Below are 25,685 nucleotides of genomic sequence, written 5' to 3'. Positions count from 1 at the left end.
ACTTACGGTATTACAAAAAAGTACATGTAAACCTATTCATTCAAAATTTGTAGTAAATCCAAAGGCTCATACAACAGACATAACAAAACACAAAACTTGACAACATGCTACAATATTGCTTCCAATAGTTCTTTACATTTTAAGTCGATCTAAAATTATCAATGACATAGATATGGACACCAGCACTCCAAAGAGAGCAAATCTAATGCACAAACAAATCGCAAAGCTACTCTTAACCAGGCTTGATTGGCACTTTCATCATCCACACGAGTATAACGGATAATCACACACTGAAACCAACAGCGCAAGACTGCATTTAGACCACAAACTAGAGGAACTACACCAAAATACACAAAGAACATGAGACGCGACAGATTCCACAGTTTCATTAAAAAAAAAAAACGAAGGAAAAATGCAGAAATGATCTTCGATAGTTCTCAGAGAGAGGAGAGAGAACACAGAGCACAAACGACAGTGACGTCATCGTTTGAGTTTGAGGTGGCTTTCACATCCATCTCCCATAGGTCATTGTTTTTTTTGTTTGTTTGTTTGTTTTTTCTTACCCAGAGTTCTTGGGTTTACAAACCTCTACATTCTCTCAGAGCACAGATTCCCTGTTCTAGCTAGTTTAAGGTAGAATACTGAATCAATCAGGCAGAGAGCACGAGAATCTGATCACATGTATTAATGTTTGACTATGTGGCGTATTAATCCAGAGGTATGGTGTTCACGACAGGGCAGAATACCCATCGGCCCCTGTGGAAACACACACCCCCTGCAATAAACACACACACACACACAACACATCCGTGGCGACCGGCAGCCTGGAAGGGAAGAAAGCGAAAGTGGAAAGGAGAGACAACAGAAAGCTGGAAAAGTGAGCATGACATGAGGGAAGAAAAAGAGGTAGTGCAAAGACAGAGAGAGACAACACAGAGAGAGTGAGAGACAGAATTAATCCTAATGTCATGAGTGTCAACAAGCTATTTTTCTCCAAATATAAATGACATCTCCTTTTCTGTAATCATATTACCCTCATATTGCTGCACCAAGTGCTTGTGCTTCTGAAATCAGGTACACAGTTTGATCTCCAAACAGTATTGAACAATAATTTATACTCGGAGAACCTGATGTCTCACGGCTGGTACTGAAACATAGTAAATAGTTCGGGAGTACATTAAGCGTATGGCATGTTAAATGGTATGTTGAATGGTATTTAAACAGCAATCATGAGAGATGTGGAAATGTTAATATTCCTCACAATTATGTAATGGATATAAATAGGTTACTCTCTCGCCATCTCTCTCTCCGTCTCTCTCTCTCACTTCCCTCCTTTTTCTACGTTTCCGCTTCCCCTCTAGCGAGTAGATTAGAGGGCTGGTAGTTGGAGGGAGATGATGAATGTCTTTTAGAGTGTGTATGTAGGTCAGCAGTAGATTGGGCTGTGCAGTGTTGTTATATATAGAAGTCCAGGGTTCAAATGGAGATCTGCTAATTAATGACAGGCCTGGGCACCGGGGGGGGAATCGGACCCTCGGCGACCTCTGGTCTTGTGAAAGAGCAAGGTAAACTACAGGTAGACGTTCCTACAGCGGAGCCTCATGGCCCGTGTTCTTGTGCTCGCTCGGTTTCATTGCTTTATTCCGTCATGCCGGGTCTCTGTGGACACGCTCTCGATGGTGTGAAATATGTACAGTACATTCCATAGTTGCGATGGCGTCAGGCCACTGGATTCACAGTGTGGTTCAGAGACGATCACTCGCCCTGTACGGGAGCTCCTGCTTACTCTCCATGCAAGAGCCAATTGCTGGCAAGACCGAAAATGCTGTTAGCAGCAAACATTTTGATGCAGTGTACAACTGTGGAATTAACTAATGAATAACTATCACCAGCAGTCTGTGAAACTGATGACCTGTTGATCAGTGGAAAAGGTGGAGGGCTCGTGAAACTCTTTAGAACGTTGGGCAAACGGAGCTGTGCGTCTGACGCTACGGCCTGGAGTTTGGTTTCTCAAAGGAAGCAGAATTATGATCAGTTAGCCTGCCTCGCAGCGATGCCGCTTTACTGAAGAAGGCTGAAGGTCGAAAGTCATTACAGTAGCATCCTCTGGCCTTCGAATGACTTCAGACAGGTTACAAAAGCTGTGTCGTTTTAGTCTCTCGTTCACTACCTCAACCGCACCTCTGCTGCCAGTCTGACGCAAACAGGGATTAACTGCGACGTGAACGAGGTGGCATCTGTAATGCACCCAAGACTTTGCTGCACTGCATACAAACTGGAAATCTTTCTCCTTCTTCACAAACATGAGGTATGACAACCTGAGCTCCTTTCAAACAAAACAGGCACAGACATTGCCTGGCTCCTCCATTCAGAGGATGAGGAGGAGTTAAGAGGTACATCTGTCTAAACAGGTCCAATTATTTTTCAAGTTCAGGATTCTAAGGACTTCAATTCCTTGGTAGAGTGTCCAAAGGTTTTCTGTAGTAAGAGTTAAAAGTCAATGAGACAAAACAGACAGCTTTTAAGATCCTACTGTTGTGTCTCTGCTCTGGCGGGATCTTTTGAATATCCACTCGCTCTCAGTCTCATGAGTAAATCGCAAAATGCCCCCAATAATTCATGAGGGATCAGAGAAACTCTCCCATTAATACTAAAATCAGTAGATATGACAACAAAATCTCTTCAAATGTGTTTTCTTATAGCACCAAAGTGGGATCCTGTGACTAAACTGCACTTGTATGTATGTGTATTACATTCCAGTTTTCTAATGCTGAGTATCTGATCTTTGACGTATGATGTCGGTCTCTGTCTGCCTGTGTCTGAAGGTTAGTTATCTACTCTCAACAGCATCTCAATTTGATACTCTATTTACATATATTAAAAAAAAATATCAGGAAGTACATTTACATTCAGATCAACCTGGAATCACAGGTTTGAGTAAATCTAAAAGAGACTGATTGTGAACTGACCATAATCACAGAGATATTAGTAATGTAATGCAGACTGAAATCTTTCAGCAGGTGTTTGAGATTAAGTCTCAGTTGAAAACAATAAGCGGAGAAACCAAGAGTACCTATGGAAATGGTTAATAGGTATCTTCCTTTTCACTTCAGGCCTACACTACAGTTGCAAGCTGAATTTACTGATATCAAAAGGGGGACTTCTTCGAACTCCAATCTCCTTGCTCAGGGTGTGGATTAGGTATGAACTAAACTGTGAGGGTTCTGCAATGGAAGCCAAAAATTTAACACAGAATCCAAAAGACCCTGGCTATGAGAGAGGAAGTGAGGTTTGATCTCCTTCTTCTCTGAGTGCCCCAGGGCACGATACTCAGACCTAGACAACGTAACACAACTTTAAAAACACAGCAGAATTTCAGTCACAAAATATCACATTTCTCCCCAAACAGATTATCTATCCACCGTTCCATCAGATCTTTTTTCAATTGTTTTGTTATCGTCCTTATTTTGTGTTTAAATATTTGGACATGTTTCTCTCTCCAACCCATCCATTTCTCCCTTGATTTCATTCATTCAGTCACCTCTTCATTCTCTCTGGTTTCCTTCACTTTCATCATTCCCCTCCCCACTCCTGTCCATCCCTAGCCCACCTTCTGAGGGTTGGTGGCACGGACGCCTTGCTCGTATGTGATTCGCTGGCTGATGAGATACTGGGCAGCCTGTGTTGCTGCCGGTGACCCTGTAATGGTCACCTTGCGATTGCGTGTGCCTGGGATGAACTCTCCCTTTTTGGAGATCTGAATCCGTGCACCTGTCAGCTCCTGATACTCCACGAGAGTCTTGCCACCTTTTCCCAAGATGGCACCGACCAAGTTTTCCGGAACAGCGATCTCCACCACTTCCTTCCCACCTTCTGCTAGTTTATCTGTGCCCAGCAGAGATGATGCCACCAGCGGGGATGAGGGATTCAGGTAACCGTTAGATGCCCCTGTGGCGGCCGCTAGGGAGCCCAGTGAGAAGCCCCCTAAGCTAGGTGCGACAGGGTGACCGCCCCCTCCAGAGGCCTCGCTGGCGTATGTAGCAAGCAGATTGGCGGCAGCTGCAGCCGCTGGATTGGCGCTAGCCGCAACGGCAGCGAGCACCCCAGATGCAGCGGCCGGGTTGAGGCCAAGCCCCAGAGTATTGGTATTGTAGCCATAACTGGCCAGAGTGTTCAGAGCAGATGTAATGGCAAGCAGATCATTACCGGAAAGACTTGACATGGCGGTAGGGAACCCACCCATGCCCGCAAGACCCACCTGGCCAAGGAGCGTGGAGGCTGTAGCTGCCGCTGCGGCGTTAGGTAACACCTCTGTAGAGTTTGCGAAGGGGGATCCGGTTGGGTTAGAGTTGGCCACAGGGCCTGTGATGTTGGAATAACTGATATTGAGACAGCTGCTGCTCTGTGGGTCCTCCTGAATCTTCTGAACAATGATCTCCACGGCCTTGCGATTTTGCTCTGGCTCCCCGCTCACTGTCACAACACGCTCCTGCAGATTGATGCCCTCAGGCTTCTGAGAAAGCTGTACCCATGCTCCTGACTGCTCCATCACAGCCTTAACAGTTGCCCCACCCTTACCGATGATGAGTCCTGCTGTGCTGTTGGGCACGATCAGTTTAGCCTGTGGAGGAGGGGGAGTGTCACTTTGATTGAGGAACAGAATAACATGCATGAGACTGCACACAACCCCAAAAATAGATACTGCAATAAACTCAAGTGCGTCTGTGCTGGTTATGTAGATGTTTGATTTCTTTCCACAATTATACAGTAAAAAATTGTTGTTATATATTTCACATTTTACCATATGAAACCCTGTATGCTCGTATGTTTAAGAGTGTATAATAGTATGTGTGCGTGTGTCTGTGTAAGGTCTGGCTCTTAAGTCAGTGCTTATATCAGCCATTTGTTGATCCCCAGTCTTACATTGCAGCTGCTCTCTCTCTCTCACTCCCTCTGTTTCTCATTCTACAAGGATCATGCAGGTAAAAATAACCCACTGCTCTAACACTTTGTTGCCCTCTCTCAGCCACTCTTTCCCTGGGGAACAACCACCAGCCTGCCCTGCCCTCTGCCTCCTCTGGGCTGGTATATTTGCCTGTCTTCAGTGTTGCTTATCACTGTCAGATAGCTGGCAGTAAGTACATTTACATGCACTTTAGAAATTGATTTCAGTAAGACTAAAGCAATAATTCACCTTTCTAAAATGTCATGTAAACGCTTATGTACAGATGAAAACTGTAGCTTGACTATGCAAAACTTAATTATACTCAATTATATTCATGTAAATGTACTAACTTTCTGTGCTGTCATTATGTAAGCTAACTAATTAATATATTACAGATACTATGAACTAAGCTGTGGTTTAGGGGAATAACTAATTTGCATGTTTAATTCTTAAACTGCAAAATCTTATATGATTAACTCTACATCATACATTTAATAACTAAAAACTTGTACAACTGTTTGGAATTGGTGTGGAAGATCAACCTCACAAACTAACCTGTTTAACACGGTCAGGGTTAACAGTAGTCTGTGGCTGGAGTATGCTGACTGGTTCGGTCTTCTGACTGCTCTGAGGCATCTCACGAACTTTTTCAGCGATGAAGTTATGAACTCCATTCAGAGCTTCCACCGTACCTTGAATCAAACAAACACGCTCTGTCGTACCTGACCAAACAAACACAAAAGAAAAACATAATGTTAGCATATATTGTTTGCATGCAAAATTTAAAAACGCAAAATATGTAAACACATCAAATTATATTATGTATGTATCAACACATACTGTTTGCATATTACACTACCTACAAACAAAGTCTCTTATGCTCACCAAGGCTGCATTTATTTGATGAAAAATAGAGTAAAATTAGTAGTTTTGTAAAATATTATTACAATTGTTACATTTTAAATTGTTAAAATTGTTACATTTTAAATTGTTAAAATTGTTACATTTTACATTTTCAGGAGCCATTACTCCAGTCTTAAGTGACACACAATCCTTCAGAAATCATTCTAATATGCTGATTTGGTGAGCTTTTCTTCTTATTATCAATTACATTCCTAAATATGGCAGACACTTCTATCCAAAGCAACTTGCAACTTAACAAAGCTGTATTCAAGGTGTACATTTTATCATTAAATGAATTTCCTGGAAGCTGAACCCATGACCTTGGAGCTGTAAGCACCATGCTCTATTGTTTGAGCCATATATTTAAGGTCATGGAGACACACATTACATTGTCAAAGAAGCTATTTTTCCTTTCTTTATAAATCCAACTATCAGAAAGAATGAAAAGGGCTGTTGTAACACAGGGGGAAAAAACTTATGGCTGCATGATGTAATTCATTCTGAATGCTTAGAATTCTGAACCTGTCCTCTCTATCCACATCCCTCCAATGGGACACGGCAAATAAATGTCCAGGACACACACACACACACACACACACACACACACACACACACACATCTACTTGACCTGTATGGAATACCGCTGTAACTGTGTGAACCAATGAACCCATGCTTGGCTGGACCTGTTTTACCATGACCAGCAAAGTCTACAATGAATTATTGTCACACAGTCTTCTGCGTATTGTGTCAAACTGAATTCAAGTAAGGATTTGTTTAGTTTTGTGGTGGACAGTATCATTTGATGTTGTAAATATATTGTCATGATCATCTTCCATTTCATTTGGAGGGAGAGAGGTGTGGGAAACGAAGGCATGTAGGTTGTTGGTAGTGTGTGTTTGTTTCTGGGCAACAGTGCAGAGATATAGCCGCATGTGTGTGTTTGCTCCAGCACACATGCATACTTGACCAAGTGTTTGTTACTCGGCTGTGATTTTTTTTTTTTACCACTAGATTGAATATCACACACTTATTCATATCTGAAACACAGCACAACACACACACACTGAAGCAACAAATTCTCCCCCAGTTTCAACATTTGGTCTTCAAGATGTCAAAGGATTACAGATAAAATATGCTCCAATAAGTTACGCAGATGAGTGTGTGTGCTGTGTTAATTTCATTCCTTCTCCTGTTCAGGAGGTGTGTTTTGTGGTAAACGTCTGCAGTTAAATGAGTTTTAGGAAAAGATTGAATTGTAATTTACATTTGTGACAGGCTACAGTGTGTGTGGTAAAACTGCTGGAGTAAAACCGCTCAGCTGTAGGTGAATTCTTTTTATAGCTCTCTTGCGAGCCAGAGAGTTTAAATGTTTCCCTTTCAATGTCTCATGAGATAAATGAGGTCTGGAAGAGAAGCTGCTATTTTATCAGAGACCAGAATGATTGAGGATGTGCTGGTGGTTGTGCCAGAGCAGCACTGCTTGTTGTAAACTAGGCAAAACTCAGAATCAAAGAATTAACTTCCTTTCAATTTATGAGTTGGAATTTGAATGTAATTAAACTGGTCACAGCACACAGGAAGTTGAATTTGATTTTGAACTGAAATGACTGAAGAGGAATTTATTAATTATCATTTTTATTTAAGAAGTTCCTCACAAGTAAAAGAAATCACCTTCCAAACTTCATATCTAAAATAAATTGTAACAAATAAAAAAAAAATTCACGTCAAAAGAAAAAAGCTTTGTCAAGGCAACATGCAAACTTTGATTTTTTTATCAGATTTATAACAGTTATATTAGTTGTATAGATTTTCTTCTTTAGAAAATTAAAAAAACAATTGAAATTAATATTGCAATTTTGCATCCTGTTTGCTGAATTACACCTCGATTCAAATTTAGGATTCATTTCAAATTCAGGAACTCAAATGGAACTTGAAGGTATTCTCAATTTTGAATAGTGCACAACCCTGGTTGTACTATATATTACTTTGTGTGCTACTATGATGTTGTGCTCTCATGATGAACGCACTGAAAATAAATGTTCAAAAAAATATTTGGAAAATGGTGGAATGATGAAAGGTGAATTTGCAGGACAATAAAACTGCGCAGCAAATGAAAAGACAAGTGAGAATGTGTGTTTGTATGTGTCAGTAGGGTAAGGATGAACGGCAGAACAGGTGGTCTCAGGATAGTTTTAGTTGTAACGGGTGTGTTTAATGAATGAAAACATAGCTATTCACAGTATAATCAAATTATGCTCATAATATTCAGCTGTATGCTTCACAGCTGCGACACACACACTTTCTCTCTCTCTCTTTCTCACATATTTTCTCTCCCTATGGGCACATTTTCCACTGTCATTCTCTGCCGATTTTATTTTTCACGCTACAACATAAAGCATCTTCTTAATGGCACATGGAGGAAAAGATACTATAGTCAATGACACAAACAGGCCAACATCTGTAAACGGACACATTCACATTAATCTACCACGGTGTAGCTCTCCGTCAGACTTTCTGCATAATATTCAGAAAACGTACAAGCCTGTTGTTTTCTAGTATTCTAGATTTTCAGCTTGCAAAAATCTACTAGTGTTAAAAAAAGTTTATCAGTGGGATTGAAGATTGCATAAAAAAAATGTAAAACTCATCCTTCATTCCTAAAAATAAAGACTCCAGTTATGACCAAAAATATTGTTACAGATTGATGCCACAAAAGAACCTCTAACATTTTTTTTATCTCTAAAAATCCAGTGTAAAATTGTTACTGATACTTTGAATGATCTTTTTTCAAGAGTGTTGTTTACTGTGAAAGAGATTTATGCATGGCACCATTAACTCTGCCATCTGTTGCACAGTAAATGAAATGATATAACTGTGAGGATTTATAACACAGATCTAATAACATAAATTATAAATAGATGAGGTAAAGTGAACAGTTTCAATTAAAACAAACCAAAAACAATATGTGCCATGCTCTGAAATAAGTAATGTTCATCATTATTTAAGACAGATAGAAGATTAGATTCATACCTGGGTAGAAGTCTTTAGATTTGGACAGTTTGATGGTGGCTCCAGTCTCTTTCTGAAGCTGGACGATGGTTTGCCCTCCTTTACCGATGATTGAACCAGCGGCATAGCTGGGAATCAACACCTTCAGGAAATATTCACCCTCCTCTGCATATACACACACACAAACAACAACACAAAATTAGAGATAAAAGCATCTCAATTCTAATATTTTTTTTAACAGCGTCGCAGAAAGGTCTGAGATGTACATTCACTGTATATAACAGTTAATAATTATACATTTATTTTACAGTGCTGTTCCACATGTACATACTATGTACTTATTATAGTGATTACAATAACTGGGAAATAACTATGTACTAACCCTGAACCTACCACTAATCCTAATCTTAACCCATGTAGTTACCTTATTTTACCCATTCATCTCATCAGGTAAGTACATTGTATGTACAAAATAAAGTACAACCATAATACTGTTTAAATATAGCTGAATATTGCTTTTTGTTTTTATGCAATCTGTAGTCATGTTTCATTCAGAGGATTTTTTGGGATGTGTTACACATTTCTGTAAAACTGCAGTAAGATTATGTAACAGTTTGAAAACCTAAAGCCAACCAGAGGCCACCTGAGTGCACCATCATTATCTCACAATGGCTCCTCCTTTTGAAACAATATACAAACTAACATGAAAAGTACCAGCTGGTTCTTTTGTTCACTTCTTTGCCTTTTTCATTTCTCTTCTTTCTACACTTTTTCTCACTCTCTTTCTCTCCCTGATGAGTTCCTGCTGATTCTGCCTCTGTCCCACTTTTTCCCCATGCAGAGATAAAGTGACCTGCTTTGGGTTGGTAGAGGTCTAAATTTAACCAAACTATCTCTGTGTTTTGTGTCCTTCACTATCTTCTTCGCCATCTCTCTCTCTCACATACACAAATGGTCGGCCAGCCGACAATCCGCTCAGATGCTCAGCATGGAGGTTCAGTGTCACAGTCAGAAGTTGAGGTTTAAGTGAGAGTGTGTGGCGGGTGGTGTGTAGGCAGTCTCTAGCGCTGCACTATACTGAGGCCGTGGGCTTGTGGGTAATTGCCTGGAAGGCTGTTCAGGCAGGAGCATATGGATGCTAAATCCTCAGATTTGTCTTGAAGAACCCAGCCAACAGCACGTAAGTCACTCAGAGGTTCCCGGGGGGGGGGGGGGGGGGGGGGGGGGGGGGGGGGGGGGGGGGGGGGACGAGGCTTCCCCCTCCAACCACAATATTACACATCCTAAACACAACATATGGCCCAGAGTCCACTGATAAAGCAAGGGAAGAATCAGAAGGCGATTACATTCCCTCAAAAAAATTTTTTTTACATGAGAGTCATCAAACTCCCTCACCACTAAACATGCAAATATATTCCATCATGAGATCCCAGTGACATCATACCGCTCAAGTCATGCTGAATACCTGATATACCCATCTAAATGTTACTGGTGGCAGAGCTAAAACTAATCAATAACGGTTTTAATTTGATTTGCAGCTAAGACGGCATTTCTTATTTTCAGTATATTAATGTATTATGTGACAAAATGGAAGTAGGTACAAAAGTACATTGTGTTTGTGTACTATAACAGTGTTTTTCAGAGACTGTAGTAAATCCAAGAGATAAGATGGGTTTCGCAGACTCAAATGCCCCCAATCTCCAGCAGCTGACCCTTTTCCACTGCAGAGAGGAGGAGAGAGAGTCAGAGATACAAGGAGAGAGAGAGTAAGAGACTGCAGGATAGGTGCAAACACACTAATAATAAATAGAAAACATACAAAGGATGAGAAAAATATAGAAGTAGAAGCTGGGGTGAGAACGATGTGTTAGGAAGGAAGAAAGGAATATTCGACCGAAAGGAAAAGACTGTTCCAGAGAGTGGTAGAGGAAAACAGCGACTAGGAGGGGAGAGGACAGATGAGGAGAAGAGGAGAGGGGAGGGGCAGCAGGGAGAAGGTGAAAATATTATGGTCTCTAAGCAACTCTGATTGACTCTCCTGTGGGAACATTTGATACATTCTAAATAACACCAAAGACCACTACATGCCGTATACGCCACCATTTTCACCTGTACACTAAAGCTGGTGTGAATGTTTCAGTAGTGAGCGACGTGTGCAGTTCCTCCAGAAATGCAGCACACACTCTCACAATCGGAAGGCCAGTCCGGTCAATACATGATCAATCATACTATACAGACAATCCCATTAATACCAGAAAATCTGGGAAATCCAGAAAAACATAATTGTCAGCCCAGGCATATACAATCAAGCCAAGAGTGGGAGGGCCAGTTACTAGATGGCACCAGGATCAAAGTGAACATTAGCTTCAGTTGTAATACATTATCTAGTCTAACAGGAACACAAAAAACAGGGGAGAAAGAGGAGGGGAAAAAAGAAGGAAAGAAAGAAGCAAGCTCACATGCAGTACAACTCGCTTAAGCGCAGCTGAACGTGCAATGCACAGTTAGAACGATACTCGAGCAGAATTTAAATTGAAAAGACATTTCGAGAAAAACACAGAGCTACCCAATCACTCTCGTTTCCATACGTTCCTATAGAAATGCATGAAACTGTGAAAAAAGGAGAATAAAAACTGTATTCCCATCTCTGTTATACAGATCTAAATGCTGTTATCTGCAGCATTGCTATTCTTTTGTCCATCCCTCTCTTTTCTCTCTCCCTGACTGACTGGCTTTGCTCTGTGCTCAGTCACTCTAGTGAAAATTATTTGTTAAATGAATATGTGCAAATGTCAGAGGGTGAGAGATTTATTATTCTCTGCACTGGAACTGACCTCAGGGTTTTTTTGATAAAACGCACAGCGTACGACAAATACTTTATCTTGTGACTACGTCATACACAAACGCTCACACAAGGACACTAGCTCCCTTCGTAGGGCCCTGGAGAGAGGCTAGTGGATACAACTTATATCTGGACGGAGCCTTGCAGAGCAGTTCAATCTGTACCTGTCCTCTGCAGCGCTCCAGGTGCGCAGTGGGATATGCATTACATCATTGCCTCACCCGACTCAATGCTCCCTGCCACATACACACACACACACACACACACACATGACTGACAGGCAATGATAGGATTCTAGTCCACGATGCTCTCTGCAGCCGAGCAAACACGAAGACACACAGCTGGGCAGATCCCGATCTTATCAATGACCGGTCTGTTAAAGGGGAGGGTGCGAGTGTGAATGGAATGAATGCAGACACTGTTAGAGGGACTGTTTAATGAGGGCAGTTTGCAGCGAAGGGAGGAAGAGGACAGGACGCAGTGGACACATGCTCAGGAATCCATGATGGAGGTTTTTGAAGAGTGCAGCCGGAGGGGAGATAAGGAAAGAGTGAGTGAGATTATAAGAACGGAAAAGAAAGAGAAAGGGCAATTAGGGCTCTTGCAATCACTGAAGTACGGCGCACCGGCTCACTACAGCGTCGCAGGAAAGCGAAACCTCCGGCAGCCGTTTTTTACAGAGTGGCGGCGTGAGGACCGTTTGACCTTGGCCGACGAGGAATGAAAACTTCAATCTTTCCATCCTGGCTGCCTCACAATTGTTTCCTAGATGACTCTGAGGTGACATTCCAAAGGCGCAAAGATCCAACGAGAAGGTCGGCTGCCGCTTACCTGTTGTTAAAAGGAGAACCTAGGGCACATTCTCATGCAGCAGTGATTTGAGAATGGCGAGCGCTTTGGGAGTGCTCCTCACCCATGCGCTCCTGCTTGCGGCGATGATGTAAGGAAAGCTGGTGTAACAGGTTTTCAGCAGTGAGTGTCTGAGTAAATAATACAATCTGTTGCTGATGTTTGCCAGTAAGCCATCCTTACACAGCCACTAACACACTCAGACAGTTATGGGCTCAAACCTATGATTACACACAGCACATAGAGTGTGAACAGAGTGTCATGCAAACACACAGAGGGAGTGGGTCAAGAGGGATTGTATTGTTAAAACCCCCCACCCCCATGCCACACACACACACTCTGCATGTGAAAAGGAGGGCCTGTCCTAGGCACACTGCAAGGACAAGCAAGCCTCTCCTCACAGAATAAATGAAGAGACGCCATCGGAGAATGGGAAAAGAAAGGGCAAAAAAAGGAAATACGCAAAGCGAAACGGTCAACTCGTCCGCATTCAACAAGTTAACAAAAGGGGACCGAATCTCTTACCCATTCTGCTGTAGCGTGCTGGAGGTGGGGTTCAGATAGCCATGGATGCCGAGAGGCTGGACCGGTGAGCGATGCCCGACTTCAGGCTGATCATAGGAGCTCTGCCGCCGTCAAGGAATGTGGCCAGTCAACCTTTTTCCCCAGGTTCGTATCCGAGAGGGGGACAACGTCAGCGCATCCTCCCCTCCATACCCGCAGTCAGCCCCCGTCTCTCTCTCTCTCTCTTGCTCTCTCTCCCTCAATTTCCCTCTCTCTCTTTCTCTGATTGTGTGTGATGGCAATGCAATTGCCGTGTGTGAGTGTGTGTGTGCGCGTGTGTGTGTGTGTGTGTGAGTGAGTGTTTGAAGCGGAGAAGCTTGGTATTGTTCAGGCAGAGGCGGACAAACGGGGGAATCTTCCTACTGCATCACCCTCTGCTTTCCTTCTCATCCATATTCAGCAAGAGCTCCAGCCCTGTGCTGCATTCTACAGAGAGGCACCTAGCGTGTCCAATCACCCCGCACCCCTCCCCAGCGTCACATACACACACACACACGCTCGCACATACACACCAAGGCTTTCTTTCTCGTTGCCCCCCCTCGCCACTTTGACGCAGCACTATAAAAGACGTAGCGCCTCGCTCACGTTTGGGTGAAATATGAAAAGGTAGGATGGAGGGAGGCTGCGGAGGGAGAGAAAGTGAAAACGAAAGAGAATAAGTGAAAGAAAGTGCGAGGGAGTGACCTTGCGTGAATGGAGAGGAGGTATAGAGCGAAAGCGGGGAGGCGGTGGGCTCCTTGGACGGCCATGTTGAAAACAGCGAGAGAGAGAGATTTTTGAAAATGGCAGAAAGGATCTGCCGCAGAGCGCCAAGGGGCCGGCCAACTAAATTACTGCCTATAAATCCAAAGACACTATACCCAACCAGTGTGTGCGGGTGCGGGCGTACGTGGCAGGGGGAGGGCTATGAGCTTCGTCCCAGGGTCATACTTCATTTACATAGTAGCTTTTTTTCAGCTGAGCTTGATAAATTCTCTACATATCCAATACTAGGTATATTGACGTGCTCTGCTGTGTGTCTCGGATGCAGCATACAGGAGTATGGATGCTTCTGTTCAGGCAAACAGATCACGTTCAACACATCCACTGGACATTCTAGAATACATGAGCCTCTCTTTCTCTCTATCTAGCCCCTCCTTTCTCCACCACCTGCCCAATTCACAGTCAACTCACGTCACCACACACTGCAAGGGCACCTGTGTCCTTCTCTTGCTCGCTTTCGCTCTCTCGCTCGCACCTTTTGATCTAATACGGAACCACACAAAAACACCAACATAAATAGCTCTGCCAAAACCTCCATTAGCAACATTAACATGCCATTTTAATTGCATCTGGTGAGAGGCCACACACACACAGAGACACACATGCTAAGTAACTAACTGTGTGTGCACTGGTGAAATTAGCATCAGCAATCAATGACTGTTTACAAAAGGGAGCGTATAAAGAGGATCTCCATCACTGACCATCCTCTTCGTCGCTCGCTTCAGGCCAAAGGTCATGCAAGGGGGAAGGGTTCATTCATTGATAGGATTATGTCTTAATTAACAAAGCTAGATAGGTGAACAGAATGAATGATGATCTGAACTGCTAATGAACAAAGACATAACTTACTGACTAAATAAAAGTATAATCTCTAAACTGTGCTCAATTACATGCTTTGACAAATGCTGTCATACACACTAGTTAAAATGTTCATCACTATAACAGCCTCTTCCTTTCCCTCCATTTAAATTGTCGCAATCTTTTCTGTAATTTCTACTCAATTTCAAAATCAAATGAGTTTTTAAAACTTGATTTTCTGCATCAGTAGTGGTTTAATTGAAAGTAGTTTAATAATGCAGTTAATGTATCACTGCAGGTTGTAAGCTCTGCACTGATTTGATTTTATTTCAAAATTATCTACACAAATAGCGAGTACTAATCAGTAAGCCTGCTAATAAATAAAACTGGTTTATAGTCCAGTTATCTGTAAAAGATTTAGAAGTCGAGGCCTCAACGAATTAAACACATAAACTTTGCCTAAATACAACCCTTAAAACCAATCCTATATAGACCAACATATTCGGCTCACCTCATTAGTTCTGAACAATGAAAACCTTAAGTTGTGCATTATCTGTCAAACGCGCACGGCAGTGTGCAGGGTGATAAAACAGTCGCTGGACAGCTGCAGCGGAGCTCCACAGCGGGATCTACCGCCCCGTGAGCACACTCACAGAAATGTTTACACACTACGTTACTTTACGCTTCGCTCCAGTCCAAAAGATCCAAATACGTACGCACACAGTAAAATAAGCGCTCCAGAACAGAACTTTATTATGTGACCTTTTCAACAATTATTTAAAGGGCGATGACTCAGACCAAAGTCCGAAGATATAGGCTATGGATCAGAATCTGAACCGGGCACAAAAGCCTGCCTAGAAACTGACCTTACTTTATATACTACGTGCATTTAAAAGACTTAGTATATAAAGAAAATTAATAGCGGTTTTGTTGTAAGCACAAAGTGATTTAAATGACCATAACACCCTTAAGGAAACTTTTTTTTCTAATTTAAGACGGACCCTAATGCTCTTTTGGATATGTATTAAGAGCTCCACACGACGCTATAGAGGGGAATTCAATCTTTTGTTTGCACTGGAGTCTTGTTACTGCATATGAATAGGGATTAAACTACAGCAGCATGTGCGCTTTCTCCCTTTCATTCATTTTCTGCTCAATTTAGCTTCAGTCCCTAAGGGACGGCCACCGCCACAATGCACATCACCCCGCCGGGTCACACAGGGTCAGGCTGGACACATGCGACCCGTTTTAATTTTAGTATTATTTGACTGTAACGTTGCTAACGCATTTAATTTTCACAGGTGCTTAAAACTGCCACTTTATAAACAAAAAATAAATAAATAATTCGATGGACAAATCTCTCAAACCCAACCATCTAAACCCCTGCAGGGTTAAAGAGTAGATATTTTAGATAAGCACGCGTAAAACTGGACTAGGCACGCGACTCGAACCCACGGGAGTCTCGTCTGACACGACTTATTTGGAGCAGCAGGCCCGAGCGCTGACTGATCTTACCTCCTGTGTTGGAGCGCTTCGTGCTGCTCGCCTCAGTAGGTGTTTCCAGGGGTCGCTTTCGGGAATCGGGGAGATCCGGGTCCATGTGTGGCGACTGTGAGAGGTGCTGAGGAGTAGAGAAGATCCCGTTCTGCTGAACTGCCCCGCCAGCCATCATTTTGTCTCTGGCTGGGGTTTACACCGCGTTAGCGCACCGAAATCCGTTGGAAAGCACATAAAAACCGTCCAGCGTCTCCTGTCCGAGCTGTCCGTGTGTTTCTTATCGCTTTAAAAGGTCATAAAAATGCCATGCTGCGAGGACGCTGAGCGCGTCCGTTTCTGCCTCGCGGTCCACTATTTCCCGTTGGGAGAAGAGGCGCATTAAAGCTCTAAATATAAAAATCCATTCAGTGAAGTCTATTCATTAGTGCGCACCAGACACTTGAGACGTCTGTGTTTATTGAGCCCACACGCACACGCGCAGCGCCCTCTCCAAAAAGATCCTCGCGACCATTGCCTGACAAACTACGAAAAGATAAACAAACCAAGATTCACTATCAGAACAAAAAGACAGTTCAAAACAACATTGTTTCGATGGCCCCTTTTCGGTGTCCGCACAGCGGCGCCGGGGTTTGGGTATATTGTATTGCTGTTGACGGTGTCAGTCCGTTTGTTTTGTAGTGTAAAGAGAAGATTTTGTTTGAGATGCGCGAGTCTTGGTCAGCGCGCGGCAGCGACTGCTCGGGTGACAGAGCTCTCGCGCAGCATCCCTGGACCAATTGTGAGCCAGAGCGCCAGAGCTCTCCTGACGTCACGGGTCTCATCCTCCAAAAGAGCTTTTCAACTGAAGCAAGTTTCAGACTCACTTGTTTAACAACTTGTTCTTTAACTAAACTCTCAAATTATACATGTAAACATAATAGCACTATGTTACATATAGAGGTTATTAAATAAAGAGCAACTATCGGGTGCTACAAAGTGAAATAAATTGCATTTTGCAATTTACGTCGATTTCCTGAGGCAACACTGCAGATTATTTACGATTACAACAAGACAACAAACGTATGATGAAACCGTTCACTTAATGTTCCGAATATAGTTTACATTTAATCCCTGTAATATTTTAAGTAACTGATAGTCATAACTCATCACATGATTTCTGTTTCTTTTATTAATGGAAAATTAATGCAATTCTGGAATTTTCTAGCACTACAAATGTAGTATTTTTAATATAGAAAAGTGCCCCAGAAAATAACATGTATACAATACACCAGCTACCCAAAAAAAAAAAAGATTCCACAGATTAAACCGATTGTACTCACAAATACCACATGGAGTCTTATATTTAAAGAAAGAAACCTGTATTTCACCATCACAATTTGACAAAACTCATTTTAAAAAATTTACAATGAGCTTCCTAAAAATGGAACTGCTCATCTTGTCAGTAAAAAAACAGTCCCAAAAGCAATTTGGGGTGATAAATGCATAATTCATAATATCTGCATTACATGCAGATTATCCACAGGGTAATGTGTTACAAACTTACATAACAGCAAGGTTTCACATACAGATTATATGTAAACAACACCACATCCAAAGAAAAAATATGGCTATATATGATTAAAACATGTTTTCTATAAAAAAAATAAAAATAAAAAAATCATGAACTGACAGTGTAACCTAGTTGGAGTGTGCACAGGCCATTTCACAAATTCAAGGCCGAAAAACATTTCACAGATTTTCAATAAAGCTTATAACCATGAAATTTATTTTTATATTAATATTTTTCTTTTTTATGGTTTGGGCCAACAGCCATATTGCTTCAAAAGCAATATTTTCTTTGGACCATGTAAACGTTTCTAAAGGAAAAGTTTACTGACAGTACAACTAACAATCCCTGGTGCTTGTAATTAATTATGTACCATTCTCCTCCCCAGACATATATGGAATTGCAAGTATCACCATATCTGACCAGTGACACTCAAATGCAGACCTCTTCCTGTGTCAGACAGGGCTGCCGGTTTCACGGAGAGCCTCTTGAGCACCTTGCAGTGTCTCTCTTTTCACACATTTCCAATAATCAGAAATACCGTACTGGAACTGAACCTATACAACACGCAGGTTCAATCGACAGTAAGTCTACCATTTACTGCACTGAGCCACTTACAATCACAAAGATTAATAACTACTGTCACAAGATTTGGCTATAATTGCTCCATCATGTGCATTGTTGTTGGCATAGACACTGGCAGATCTGAGTACCAATAATATTTTTAACAATAATGATATGTATTAAATGATTTATAGCATAACATCGTAAATTAACTAAATGAAACTTTGGAAATTAATAATTAATTATCAATTAAAGGACTAAATGCTTTCTCACCCGGAGTCCACGAAGCACTCTGTCTTTCATCACAGCAAGGAACTCCTTATGGCTCAGACAGTTGTCCCCGTCCAGGTCAAAGATCTTAAAAACTGTGTCCAGAACATTCTCTGAAAGGTCGTGACCTGTCGCTATCTTCACTGCTCGCTTAAACTCAGCTAATGGAGCAAAAATTTAAGGATAATGCTATGCATTTCAATTACTCAATCAAAATAATTTTGACCTGTCATGAAATGCACTGAGAACAATTGATTATTCATTATTAAAAGTTAATAACTACTTGCATCCAGATTAGTCTTACCCATTCCTATTGGCCTGTTTGCATCATTGATCATTTTGACTGAAAAGGCAAAGTCCTCCAGATGGTTGGTAAAGAGACAGAATTCTTTAAATTCATCAAAGGTGATGCTCTAACAAACATATAAAAAAGTAAGAAACTTTAAAATATAGGAAGGGAATTATAATGCTGTTGCAGGATGCTATGAACGTAAAATTTTAAATGACATTTTTGCTGGTATAGATAATATTTTAACATTATATTACAATTTAAACGTACAATATAATGCAACAGCCATGCTTTTCAGTTGATATCATTTTAGCCAGGTGATGGTTTTCATCATAAATGGCACTTGGCAAACAGGTCACAGCGCTCCAGAGTCTTCTACATACCAATTGTCCAACTCTAGGTGGACTGTAAATGCTTTGTACTCAGGAGTGACATCAGATTTGCCCACTCTACTCTAGAAATATGACTGCATAGAGCACATTTTTCATCTATATGCTGGAAATCTCTGAAGAGTGGCCACTGGCTTCTTAGCCACTTACTAGTGATATTTAAAATCTATTGCTTCAAACTAGAAAAAATGACCTAATATCAGTCTCGGTTTGTGTTAAACAGCAGAAATGCTAATAATATTCAGGACTATCAGTGTTAGTGTTTAAAAGAGGTTACCTGTCCAGTGGGGATCCTCTTTCTCATGTTTTCCCAGTATGCCTCATTGTTCTCTTCATTGGTGTAATGAAGCAGCCACTCAGCAAAGTCCTCCCGCCTCATGGTGTTCATCCCGTTAGAAAACCGCAGGAACTCAACTTCCTGCACTTCTGCCTGCAGGTCTTCCATAAACCTACACAAAAAATTCAATAGAATTTTTTATTTTTTTACTCTGAGGTCTAAATGACATGTTGCTGTACAAAACCTGATTCCTGATTTGGAAATTCTATCAGTTATGCTATTTTTGTAGCATACATAAAGAAAATTTTAGTTTATATTATACAGACACTAACATATTAACATAGTAAACACAGGCAGTACTTTACCTGCAGAAATCTTTGTAATGGAGTTTATTCTTGCCATTTTTCCCAAAAAAGAAAACCTGGAGTGTAGTGTTGACCTCATCAACACTGTGTGACAGCTGTAAAGAAACAATCAAAGCTATTCAGTACAACTACAAAAATATTAAATACAACAGAACTCTGATATTAAACACCACTAGGCAATTTTAATATATAAAAAAAACAATATATTTAAAATCTCCAAATAACATGCAAAGTTGCTGAAATTACACAACATGTACCCACCTCTGTCCCATCCTGCCTTAGAAGCTCTTTTCTCAGTCGAATTATTTTCTTCAGTCAAAAAAAAAAAGAAGCAAAAAACAGTTAGTAGACTGCTGGTAAAAGAAGTCACATTCCAAAAACTGACTCTTATTCACTCGTTCTCGTGTTTATGCATATGTTTGTGTGTTCAGGTACAGGATGTACATCCACACTAAAGAAAATGATGAGTCTATTCAAATAGTTTTTTCAGCTTCAGTGAATCTTCTAGACCTTGACCACATGGCAAACTGATACCTGTGAATAGACTCAACATTTAAATACAACTAAATTCTAATTAAATTATGCATTTTTCTGATGCTCCTATCATGCACAGATCATGCATCAACTATTCCCACATACCTGTTGCACATCGGTCTCATCTCATGCCAGCATTAATAGAAACACAAAGCAGACAGACCCTAATGACCACAATACTTACAATCCAGAGTGTTTAAAATTCAGTCAAGAGAACTTTCTTAGTTCTACATAGTTCTTCATATAATTACACGCATTTTCAACAAAGTGTTTTTAAACAACATTTGCACGTATCAGTTTGACTGTGAAGGCAATATGGTGTCAAAGAATCCAATGTGAAAAAACATTCCATACCTTCTGAAATTCCTTCTTGTCCACATGCTCATTGCCATCAATATCAAGCATTTTGAAAGCAATATGAAATCCTGTTTCAGGTTCTGGAATCACAATGCAGTTAAACTAAGTAAAGCAATGGATACCGGCTTTCAGCCCCTCAAGTGAGCAAAAGAAACCCCACCACACACACAGTATAAAGAAAATTAATGAGATGGTGTGGTGTATTGTAAATCAGTGTCAGTCAATATCACTAATATTAATGCGGTATAGTTTGGATGTTATTGTACAGTTTCATAGCAAGGTCTGAGTAAACATGCACATGTACAATATGCAATGTATTTGCATGTCACTAAATTAGGAAAACTTTATATCAAAAACAAAGAGCACAACTGGACTGAAACTGGCATTACTGAACAGTTTGAATTAGTTCTTTGCACATCTATTCCAGTACACACCAACTATAATCATTGATTGTATTCAAGCAGTTAAAGAACAATAAATTGTGGTGCTGAAACTTCACAGTGATTAAACAGTGAGTTAACTCTTTTCCACTTAGTGATTTTATCAACAATTTTTAATTTGTCACAAAACAAGTCGTCAAAATTCTAATCCAAACTAAAAGATATACTCATGCTGTATGTTCAATGCTGCATGCAATCACTGAGCACAATGATGCATTGACCATTATAGTATTTGTATTATTTCACAGTAGCCAGTCACTCTTTCTTATCCCATTTCAATTCAGACTGCAGTCTCAGCCAAAATGAAATTTTCCATGATGCTGTTAAATCAGTAGTGGTGCAGAACAGTGCAGACATATTTTGATACAGTGACAAAGAATCAAGCCTCAGGAATGTCACCAAAAATATGCAAATTGCTAAGTCCTGCTGAAAATGAAGTGACTTTGTGTCCATTTTTGGCTACAAATGACTAAAACTAAAACATGTCTCCATCCGATTATCATTCTGGACTGTAACTGATAGGACACTGTATATGAAATTATATAAAAAGGTTAGGAAATACTCACTTGTAAGAATAGTGAGGAGAAATAGGTACTCTGTGTAAGAGATCAGCCCTGAAACAATGGTTCAGGATATGTATTAATAATATTCAATGTAAAAATAAATGTTTTTATTAACCATACCATTTTAAAACTTAAGTTTTCATAATGGCACTTGCTCAATGAGAGCAAGTTAGCACACACTTTACTAAGGCAGGTGATTGCTTGACATATACCTTTGTCTCCGATTCCTCTGAACATGTTATTTCCTGCCTCAGCCCTAGAAGCCACCCTTATCATATCGTCCACATCCTGTACATGGACCAGTTAGATATTAGGCAAAGCTTTGACTGTGTCAGTGAGATTTCCAGGAAAATTGCACATCATAAATGATCATATAATAACATTATTCACTCAGAACAAGTCTCTTTGTTTTTTGGAGTAACATTCATTTGAACTAACAAACTGCACTTACTGCTTTAGTCAGCATCTTTTTCTGTAGTTTGCCTATAAAAGAGAAAGATCAAGGATTGCTTAACAATATTTTGGAGCATAGTGAAAATCAACAGAAAAATAGCTTTGAGGCCTGTAATGTTGTTTGAAGAGATATTGGATTACATTACGCCCACTTTATGAATACAAGGCCTAACATGCAGAGGTGATCTGACATGCCCTCAGATGCACACTTAAACCAGAAACAAGCTTGTATAAATAAGAATGTAAGTGAGAAGAACGTACATGTCAGCATTTTAGGGTCTTTGTGTTGACTGGTCTCTCGCTGTAAGATTGCTTTGATAAGATGCATGTTATGAGATTATCGTTGATAAGGAGTTTACATTTACATAAAATCAAATGTGGCTAACCATTTATTTTAGTGTCCTTGTTACACGTTCCATGTACTTACTATAGTACATTTTGCATAAATACATGCAACTAACTCTAAACCAAACACTAACCCTATAGTAAGTACATGTTGTTTATTAATATTAATCACCTAATTGTGTAACTGTCAAAAGGACACCCTAAAATAAAGTGTAACCCAAATGTCTAATAGAATAAAAATGCAAGCATATTATATCATAATAATTTATGCATAATACTGCCTCCCTAGTGTATGTTTGTTTGTTTTTGAATGTTCGCACATCCATATGGTCGGCATGTCACTTACAATCCACCTTCTCCATCAGGACTGAATGGAGGAAGTCTCTGGGTGTCATGTATGGCTCCTCTTCATAGATCATGGAGGCAAACTGGTTAAACCGCAGGCGTCTCATGGACACTGGTGATACTGTGATCTCCTCTTTCTTTATGGATTTACAAAAATGGAGAGAAAGAGCAGATGTTTTATTTATAAGCAGTGCACCTTTATTTTATTTAGACATAGACCTGGACTCATTAGAAACATTAGAATTATGAATCCTTTTTTATTCTACTAAATTTAAACAATGTTGAAACTGGAAAGTTCAGTCAACTTCAGTGTCATTTTAAACAAAAAGTAGGTGACAATTGTATAACTTTAAGCACAAGGCAGAGGCTGAGCAATGTTGTTATTGTTAAAGCTGCAGACCATAAGTTTTGCCTCGTTGTCGCCATCTCTGTTTGAAAACCTACAATTGCAGCTGTGTGCGGAATTATCTTCCTTGCGTGGGTTGTGCTCTGCCACGGCTCCAGCTTGGATGAATCTAATGTTTTGAGGTGAATGCAGGGCAGTCAGTCACCGCACCAGTGTAGATATTTACTGTACTTCGCAATCACAGATTCTAGCCTATGTCTTGGAATATATGACCCAAATAAGAATTTTAACCGGATGTTGTCATCTGAACAAGTAAGTAACAAGTCTGCCATGATTGGTCTGACCACGCTATAAGCGTGTGATTTCAGTTTCTGTACAGTCTAATCTCTAATTGTAATACCATTCGAATTTCATATTAAGAAATTCTTTTAAACCAAAAGGCGAATTATGCTCCCCTCGAACTGGTTGTCTTAAAAATACAGATCTCAGGTAATCCCAGGCTATCTGTAATCAAATGCACATTTGAAACTATAATTGAATTTAATTCACATGTGTTTCATAAACACATAATCCTTTCTGGATTACAATCTGCCGTCAAAATGATAAAATGAATTATTCTAGCTGCTGTGAGAATAGGCTATAAACGATCCGTCACCTGCAGGATCCTCACATGCAGTAGCCTAGTAGCACTAGGGCCATGCTCGAATTTCCCGCGAAAACCTACCTGTACCACTCAAATTAGAAAACATTATTATAAGCTTACCGCTGTGAATCAGGCTAAAGTAAGGCGATAGTTTTGAACACTGGCTGGTCATGTACTTGCTCAAATATTGATTTCAGATCATTTTTAACCAAAAAAAAAGTTTTAAGCTTTAACTAAAATAAACATTTATATATATATATATATATATATATATATATATATATATATATATATATATATATATATATATATATATATATATATTATTATTATTATTATTATTATTATTATTATTATTACAAAAAAGCTGAAATAATATAAAATATGCATTTTAGATGAAAAACTTCAAAAACCTAAAAATTTTAAATGTTGCCTTGACAAATAATGGAAATAATTTAGATGAAAACAAAAGTTTAAATTTTAAACTATTTTTAAACAATGTAAAAAACAAACAAAAAAACAACCAAACAAAAAAAAAAAAAATAAAAAAGACAATTGCACACAAAATTCTAAAACTTAAAATTTAAATGTAAATGTGACATAAATATTAAAGTAGAAAATAATGTAAAATATCAATAAATACTATAATTGTATATAAATACTAAAATAATACTGAAAGAGCCAAATGTGGACTCAAGATTTTATACTTGTTTACTGCTTTGCACAACAATTATGAAATGTTTTCCTTCAGCAAATATTTGCAATGAATAAAACACCTGTTATCATTAGAATACCATTTACTGAATTTTCATAACTACAGTAATATGTGGTCATGGATATTTACTTCAATAATAAACTCCAGGCTCTCATTGTAACATCTTACTGTTTAAATTAATTTTGTAGATTTTCCAGATTGTAATCACATTATGAGGCCATAATCATACATTTAATTATGTAATCTAGCTGCCACACAGTAGCTTCAGTTCGCTATGACACAGACAAGAGCTCCACCTACACTGTGATAGCAACCGTGCTACTGTCCAAACTATCTAAAATATGTGTACATAAACATTTGCAACAATAAGACATTAGGATTTACTGAGACTCCACATAGGCTACAGTTTAGACACACTTCAATAAAACACGAGCTGATTCGTTGAATAATTGTAAATCGGTTGCTTCCACTTTAATATTTAAACTTAAACCGGATAATTGTATCAACATAGTGACTTCACGAACAAAGAGACGACATGACAGTGCGTCTGTCTGTTAAGTATTGAACTTCACAGACAACATGACATTCGAAGGAGTTGAGAAGTCATTTGAAAAGTCGCTTGTAATTAGAGAAGTTTAACTTACCTTCGCGTCCTCCGCGTACACGATGTGTGGCCAGAGTCTCCATCGCGGTTCATTTTTAAAGTGAATGAATCCGCTTGCTAAAACGGTGCCCAGAAGACCCCCTCCAATAGCACGACCATACCCTATGTTTCTGAGAGGCCAGAAACGTCTGACTGTATTCCGCAAACTAACGCCTAACCTGGCCCAAGTCGCCATTATTCTACGGGAAGTTTTTATCTGTCTACTTTGGTCGATAGTGAAGTTCGAGTGATAAGATGCTGTAGTTTGGCGCCCCCATCAGGCTGACCGCATTTCTACACTGCTCGCGAACTGTGACAGTTGATTATAATACAATGAAGAATAGTTGTACAGATAAAGAAAACATTGCTGATGTTTTAGTCATTTTTAGTCATAGTCATTTGTAGCCACGCCGTGTATATTCTTACGTAATG

The 25,685-nt window shown here is 40.0% G+C and overlaps 2 protein-coding genes across 4 annotated transcripts; both read right to left on the bottom strand.

Moving 5' to 3' along the window:
- On the bottom strand, positions 1 to 17,064 carry LOC109059731 (RNA-binding protein Nova-1). Of its 2 annotated transcripts, none has more exons than XM_019076896.2 (4): positions 16,188 to 17,064; positions 8,879 to 9,022; positions 5,501 to 5,667; positions 1 to 4,621 (listed from the first exon to the last, which is right to left on the bottom strand). In XM_019076896.2, exons 1-4 carry the CDS (start codon positions 16,342 to 16,344, stop codon positions 3,602 to 3,604), a joined length of 1,488 nt encoding a protein of 495 aa, XP_018932441.1. In that variant the 5' UTR covers positions 16,345 to 17,064; the 3' UTR covers positions 1 to 3,601. The 2 variants fall into 2 exon arrangements, with proteins under 2 accessions (XP_018932441.1, XP_018932442.1); XM_019076897.2 differs by lacking the exon at positions 16,188 to 17,064 and adding an exon at positions 13,074 to 13,619.
- A 255-nt stretch (positions 17,065 to 17,319) lies between these two features.
- micu2 (mitochondrial calcium uptake 2) lies at positions 17,320 to 25,514 on the bottom strand. 2 transcript variants are annotated; one of them, XM_019063245.2, is made up of 13 exons: positions 25,255 to 25,514; positions 22,908 to 23,043; positions 22,478 to 22,528; positions 22,215 to 22,246; positions 21,976 to 22,051; positions 21,767 to 21,814; positions 20,758 to 20,840; positions 20,131 to 20,184; positions 19,870 to 19,964; positions 19,505 to 19,676; positions 18,854 to 18,962; positions 18,553 to 18,710; positions 17,320 to 18,272 (listed from the first exon to the last, which is right to left on the bottom strand). In XM_019063245.2, the coding sequence occupies exons 1-13, from the start codon at positions 25,447 to 25,449 to the stop codon at positions 18,171 to 18,173; spliced, it is 1,311 nt and encodes a 436-aa protein (XP_018918790.1). In that variant the 5' UTR covers positions 25,450 to 25,514; the 3' UTR covers positions 17,320 to 18,170. The 2 variants fall into 2 exon arrangements, with proteins under 2 accessions (XP_018918790.1, XP_018918791.1); XM_019063246.2 differs by lacking the exon at positions 22,478 to 22,528 and having other exon boundaries at positions 25,255 to 25,513.
- Between the last annotated feature and the right edge of the window lie 171 nt (positions 25,515 to 25,685).

The sequence above is a fragment of the Cyprinus carpio genome, chromosome B5, assembly GCF_018340385.1.
Source record: "Cyprinus carpio isolate SPL01 chromosome B5, ASM1834038v1, whole genome shotgun sequence".
NCBI lineage: Eukaryota > Metazoa > Chordata > Actinopteri > Cypriniformes > Cyprinidae > Cyprinus > Cyprinus carpio.
This window is presented reverse-complemented; position numbering and strand designations above follow the sequence as displayed.

Bases quoted from the DNA above. Each gene is read 5' to 3' on its own strand.
- LOC109059731 (XM_019076896.2), bottom strand. From the start codon at position 16,344: ATGATGGCTGGCGGGGCAGTTCAGCAGAACGGGATCTTCTCTACTCCT. The intron at 9,023-16,187 runs GTAAGATCAGTC...GTGTATATGCAG, and splicing joins GAAGCGCTCCAACACAGGAG to AGGAGGGTGAATATTTCCTG. The intron at 5,668-8,878 runs GTATGAATCTAA...TTGTTTGGTCAG, and splicing joins ATCTAAAGACTTCTACCCAG to GTACGACAGAGCGTGTTTGT.
- micu2 (XM_019063245.2), bottom strand. From the start codon at position 25,449: ATGGCGACTTGGGCCAGGTTAGGCGTTAGTTTGCGGAATACAGTCAGA. The intron at 21,815-21,975 runs GTATATGTCAAG...CCATTGTTTCAG, and splicing joins CAGAGGAATCGGAGACAAAG to GGCTGATCTCTTACACAGAG. The intron at 20,185-20,757 runs GTATGGAATGTT...TTTTTTTTTTGA, and splicing joins ACAAGAAGGAATTTCAGAAG to CTGAAGAAAATAATTCGACT.